Below are 6,284 nucleotides of genomic sequence, written 5' to 3'. Positions count from 1 at the left end.
TCCGTGTCTTCTATAATACCCTCTGAGACCAGTTCACCCTCAGTATCTACCCCATGAGCTGTGAACTACCTAATAAACACCCCCCTTACCCCCAAACAAATTCCAGCTTCAGCACCCGAGGCTGTCCCCTCTTCTGCCTACCCCTCGGCCCGGCCTAGATTGCCCCCCACTATGCACCGACCATAAGACGCACCGACCATAAGACGCACCGACCATAAGACGCACTGACCTGGGCTCAATCTTCTCACTGGAGGAGGATCGGATCATACTGTTCTGCACCTGCTGGAACTGGAAGACAGAATGACACAATCACCCGAAATCTTCTCTGTACAACCCCACAGAGGGGGGAGATCTCCCCGACAATGGCAGCCGGTGACAGACCTGCCCTCACCTACAACACTGCTCAACCCCTCTCACTATCCTGGGTGATGTTACTTATATAGAAACATGGAGGACGGAAAGTTCTTCTACCAGAGAAAACCCTGAAAGCTCCTCAGTGGCTGAGAGTTTGTCTCATGTTTGGAAATCTCTGTTCTCATTCTGGATCCAAGTTCCCCTCCGCACAGCCCAGAAATGGTCACAGATCATACTGAGATTTTATATGGCCCCTCCCTCTCTAACGCATCAACTTCCTCTGACTGGGCTCCTCATTGGGCTCTTCCTTGTCCCCATCCCTCCTCGCGTCTCTCCGATTGGGTTCCTTACAACCCCCATCTCCCCTCATAGTCCCCTCAACCCGCTCCTCATTGTCCCCATCTCCCCTCACTATCCCTCACAATCCCCATCTCCCCTCACCATCCCTCCAATTGGTTCCTCACAATCCCCATCTCCCCTCACCATCCCTCCAATTGGTTCCTCACGATCCCCATCTCCCCTCACCATCCCTCCAATTGGTTCCTCACGATCCCCATCTCCCCTCACCATCCCTCCAATTGGTTCCTCACGATCCCCATCTCTTCTCATCCTCCTCTGACTGATCTAACCCTCTCCCATCCCTCCTCACCTCTCTCATGGGGTTCCTCATAATCCCCATCTCCCCTCACCGTTCCCTTTACTGGCTCCTCATTGTGCCCATCTCTCCTCACCTCTCTCTGATGGGATTCCTTTTCTCACCCTCCTCTGACTGATCTAACCCTCTCCCATCCCTCCTCACCTCTCTCTGATGGGGTTCCTCTTCTCACCCTCCTCTGACTGATCTAACCCTCTCCCATCCCTCCTCACCTCTCTCTGATGGGGTTCCTCTTCTCACCCTCCTCTGACTGATCTAACCCTCTCCCATCCCTCCTCACCTCTCTCTGATGGGGTTCCTCTTCTCACCCTCCTCTGACTGATCTAACCCTCTCCCATCCCTCCTCACCTCTCTCTGATGGGGTTCCTCTTCTCACCCTCCTCTGACTGATCTAACCCTCTCCCATCCCTCCTCACCTCTCTCTGATGGGGTTCCTCTTCTCACCCTCCTCTGACTGATCTAACCCTCTCCCATCCCTCCTCACCTCTCTCTGATGGGGTTCCTCTTCTCACCCTCCTCTGACTGATCTAACCCTCTCCCATCCCTCCTCACCTCTCTCTGATGGGGTTCCTCTTCTCACCCTCCTCTGACTGATCTAACCCTCTCCCATCCCTCCTCACCTCTCTCTGATGGGGTTCCTCTTCTCACCCTCCTCTGACTGATCTAACCCTCTCCCATCCCTCCTCACCTCTCTCTGATGGGGTTCCTCTTCTCACCCTCCTCTGACTGATCTAACCCTCTCCCATCCCTCCTCACCTCTCTCTGATGGGGTTCCTCTTCTCACCCTCCTCTGACTGATCTAACCCTCTCCCATCCCTCCTCACCTCTCTCTGATGGGGTTCCTCTTCTCACCCTCCTCTGACTGATCTAACCCTCTCCCATCCCTCCTCACCTCTCTCTGATGGGGTTCCTCTTCTCACCCTCCTCTGACTGATCTAACCCTCTCCCATCCCTCCTCACCTCTCTCTGATGGGGTTCCTCTTCTCACCCTCCTCTGACTGATCTAACCCTCTCCCATCCCTCCTCACCTCTCTCTGATGGGGTTCCTCTTCTCACCCTCCTCTGACTGATCTAACCCTCTCCCATCCCTCCTCACCTCTCTCTGATGGGGTTCCTCTTCTCACCCTCCTCTGACTGATCTAACCCTCTCCCATCCCTCCTCACCTCTCTCTGATGGGGTTCCTCTTCTCACCCTCCTCTGACTGATCTAACCCTCTCCCATCCCTCCTCACCTCTCTCTGATGGGGTTCCTCTTCTCACCCTCCTCTGACTGATCTAACCCTCTCCCATCCCTCCTCACCTCTCTCTGATGGGGTTCCTCTTCTCACCCTCCTCTGACTGATCTAACCCTCTCCCATCCCTCCTCACCTCTCTCTGATGGGGTTCCTCTTCTCACCCTCCTCTGACTGATCTAACCCTCTCCCATCCCTCCTCACCTCTCTCTGATGGGGTTCCTCTTCTCACCCTCCTCTGACTGATCTAACCCTCTCCCATCCCTCCTCACCTCTCTCTGATGGGGTTCCTCTTCTCACCCTCCTCTGACTGATCTAACCCTCTCCCATCCCTCCTCACCTCTCTCTGATGGGGTTCCTCTTCTCACCCTCCTCTGACTGATCTAACCCTCTCCCATCTCTCCTCACCTCTCTCTGATGGGGTTCCTCTTCTCACCCTCCTTTAACCCTCTCCCGTCTCTCCTCACCTTCCTCTGATAATCTCTCTGTTGGCTGAACTTGTCTACGATTCTCTCCACCTGCCGGTCACACTCGGCCTGCAGATGTTTGATGAGCATGTACAGCCTCCCGGGGCCGTAGTACGTTTCCAGTATAGGTTGGTGAGTCTCCACTATCCGAGCAATACCTGCAAGAGAGGACAAGCGATGGATCAGAATGTTTGCCTCACCATGCCAGGCGCCGGCTTTCCCTTTGCTATAAAAGCTTTTGTCCCGGAGACTAACCTTCAAAAAGCAGTGTGAGCGTGTCTGAAAATAGAAGTGCCGCTCTCCTCTCGTGGCTTTCAGAGCTCAGGGCCAGGGACAGGTTCTCTTCAGCTTTCTTGCCCACCTGCAGAATGCAGAGATCAGGCTCAGGGTAATGCAGAGACAATGCACATCAATAAACAAGAGTTGTCCAAATGCTGGTGGGTCAGTCAGAGGGGGAACCTTAACATGGCAGTATGTGCAGAGGAAGCCATGTTCTACTGGCGGTTCATGTCCAATGCACATGTGACACACCTGGAGGAGGAGCTGGAGGTCTCAGGACCCAGAGACAGCAATATGGGCCGGAGAGGGATCACATATAATATAAATTCATTCATCCGGGTTCTCCTCACACATTATCCAATCTCAGGTCTGGACAAGCCTAGTCCTTCTAGTATCCAACCTCAGACCATGACTCTGGACTAGTCTAGTCCTTCTAGTATGTAATCTCAGACCATGACTCTGGACTAGTCTAGTCCTTCTAGTACACAATCTCAGACCATGACTCTGGACTAGTCTAGTCCTTATAGTATCCAATCTCAGACCATAACTCTGGACTAGTCTAGTCCTTCTGGTATCCAATCTCAGACCATGACTCTGGACTAGTCTAGTCCTTCTAGAAAACGACTAACATGATACGGGAGACCAGACATCGGAGGGTTACCTGGCGGCACAGGTACGCAGAGAACTTGCTGATTCCCTCCTCGTGCAGTCCGAGCAGTGGAAAGATCTTAAAGAACCTCTCCACCTGCGGCAGGTCTCCGGCTTTGGTTGCGGCGTCAAACTTCTCTGTGACCAGAACCTTCAGCTGCTGCTCGGCCTCCTGGAGGTGCTGAAGATTGGCTTCGATCATGCTGCCTGAAACCAGAGCGACCGCATGTTACCGCAGACCGGAGCCATTGCGCACATTCAGAGACACAGAGCGCCTCATTTATCAAAGTGTCTGAAAGAGGCTCCAGTACGAGAAGAACGCCAATCAACCCTCCCCGAGACCTACAGAAACGGGACTCAACAAGAGGGTGTCACCAATATGGTCTCAGACACCCAGGACCTCAAGACCGCCGTACATATATATACATCCCGGCGGTGCACACTGTGTGACCAGAGATGGGCGGAGTGAGTAATCAGTGACTGCACGCTGTGTGACCAGAGATGGGAGGAGTGAGTAATCAGGGACTGCACGCTGTGTGACCAGAGATGGGCGGAGTGAGTGATCAGTGACTGCACACTGTGTGACCAGAGATGGGAGGAGTGAGTAATCAGTGACTGCACGCTGTGTGACCAGAGATGGCCCGAACTATAGAGACCACAAGGAGTGGCGCCATCACCTTCATTCCCCTGCCGGCTCAGCTCAATGACGGACTTGTCCAGACACAGGTATCGGTGTATGTGGGCGGCGGCCTGCTCGTAGTCCTCATTCTTCAGGGCGGTCTGCACCCCGTCCATGCAGAACTTCAGGTCCAGGATGTCGTCTGCTCGCTGTATGGCTTGGTAGAGGCGGCTCTGTGGAGGAGGACACATGAGGAGAGGAGGAGCCCGGAGATCACATGCCGGTCCTTCCCGGGACTCCCAACTAAGTCACAGCTACTAATCCAAAGACATTACAGCCCCCCATGTGGGTCTCCTCCCCTCCGATGCCCCTCACCCGCCCTCTCAGCCCCCCATGTGGGTCTCCTCCCCTCCGATGCCCCTCACCCGCCCTCTCAGACACTACAGCCCCCCATGTGGGTCTCCTCCCCTCCGATGCCCCTCACCCACCCTCTCAGACATTACAGCCCACCATGTGGGTCTCCTCCCCTCCGATGCCCCTCACCCGCCCTCTCAGACATCACAGACCCCATGTGGGTCTCCTCCCCTCCGATGCCCCTCACCCACCCTCTCAGACATTACAGCCCCCCATGTGGGTCTCCTTCCCCCGGACGTACCTTGGCGAGGTCCAGCTGTCGGACTTTGCTGCTGACGTTCTCGGCCAGGTTACAGGTAAATGTAATCATCCCGGAAAGCTGCTGAGCGTCTCCCTCTATGAGCTGCAGGTTAGGCCTGGAAGGAGACACAGCGATTATCATGTCATCCTGTACACATGGGGATGTCCCTGGTGCTCTGTACATCTCTGTGGTCACCCATATGACACCTTGCAGGGGGCTAAATCGGATTTCCACAACAGAGACACCAGCATGGAACAAAGCCTGTAGTGTCACCTGCGACAACCAATCAGATTACAGCAATATAAAGGAGTACAGAACATAGCGCAGGGCCCTTTATATAGCGTTCTTCTTCACTTTGGCCACACCCACTGGTACTGACCCCATCCTCTGCAGCGCCAGCATCTTCTTCTCCACCGCCCCCTGCTGTCCGAGCAACACCTCCAGCTTCACCTCCACTTCTTTCTGCAAGAGACACACGTACAAGTCAGCAAAGAATAACTTTATGACCGGTCCTCCCAGTACCGGGCACATCCCATTACAGATACATGACCAGTCCTCCCAGTACCGGGCACATCCCATTATAGATACATGACTGGTGCTCCCCTTCCCCCACTGATTGATACAGGACTGGTACCCCCCTAGTGATTGATGCAGCACATGCCCCCCCAGTGATTGATACAGGACATGTCCCCCCCAGTGGTTGATACAGGACATGCCCCCACAGTGATTGATACCCCCTTGATACAGGGCAGGTCTCCCCCCTCCCCGTGATTGATACAGGACAGGCCCCTCCCCTCAGTGATTGATACAAAACAGGTCCCTCCCCCCAGTGATTGATATATGACAGGTCCTCCCCCGGTACGTCTATCGGTACCTCCTCAGCACACAGCCGCTCGTAGGCCTCCTCCAGCTCATGCAGGTCGGTCAGGGATCGGATCTGCTCCATAGTCAGTGAAGAGCTCCTGTCCCCCTGGTAACTGGCTGAGCTGGCCATGTTGACAGAACCCGTCACTTCCGGCCACAGGACCCTTCATCGTTCGTCACTTCCGGCTCTAGGGCACTTCCGGTTCTAGAGCGCCTTTACGCGACGTATTCTCCCCTTCATTTCCGGGGTCCTCAGGCACGGTGCGGGCTGTCCTTGTAGTGCCTGTACCGGGAAGGCAAAAGGAACGGCTCTCGGGATCCGGAGTGTGTCTTCGGTGAACGGCGGACCCGCAGCGAGTGGCGGTAAGAATCCGGGTAACAGGGCCAAGTGGGGTGTATTTGGGCAGGCGGAAGTTGAGCAGCTATCCGAGGGCCCCGGACTGCTTTGTGGCAGAGCGGCGCGAAATGGTGGCCGAGTGACACGGAATCGTATCCGGCCTGAATCTCCGCC

General features: G+C 55.0%; 1 protein-coding gene across 1 annotated transcript in view; it reads right to left on the bottom strand.

Moving 5' to 3' along the window:
• COG4 (component of oligomeric golgi complex 4) overlaps positions 1 to 5,926 on the bottom strand; it is a gene marked incomplete at its 3' end in the record, with an annotated part of 8,211 nt that extends 2,285 nt beyond the window's left edge. The window contains exons 1-8 of the mRNA XM_018575373.1: positions 5,784 to 5,926; positions 5,289 to 5,371; positions 4,910 to 5,024; positions 4,313 to 4,487; positions 3,649 to 3,842; positions 2,964 to 3,069; positions 2,709 to 2,866; positions 214 to 288 (exon numbers count right to left, since the gene is read on the bottom strand). Coding sequence (XP_018430875.1) covers positions 214 to 288; positions 2,709 to 2,866; positions 2,964 to 3,069; positions 3,649 to 3,842; positions 4,313 to 4,487; positions 4,910 to 5,024; positions 5,289 to 5,371; positions 5,784 to 5,903 — 1,026 coding nt within the window. The remainder of the gene's footprint in view (positions 1 to 213; positions 289 to 2,708; positions 2,867 to 2,963; positions 3,070 to 3,648; positions 3,843 to 4,312; positions 4,488 to 4,909; positions 5,025 to 5,288; positions 5,372 to 5,783) is intronic.
• Positions 5,927 to 6,284: the final 358 nt, after the last annotated feature.

Source organism: Nanorana parkeri, unplaced genomic scaffold (assembly GCF_000935625.1).
Source record: "Nanorana parkeri isolate BGI_ZX_2015 unplaced genomic scaffold, ASM93562v1 scaffold3845, whole genome shotgun sequence".
Lineage (NCBI taxonomy): Eukaryota > Metazoa > Chordata > Amphibia > Anura > Dicroglossidae > Nanorana > Nanorana parkeri.
This window is presented reverse-complemented; position numbering and strand designations above follow the sequence as displayed.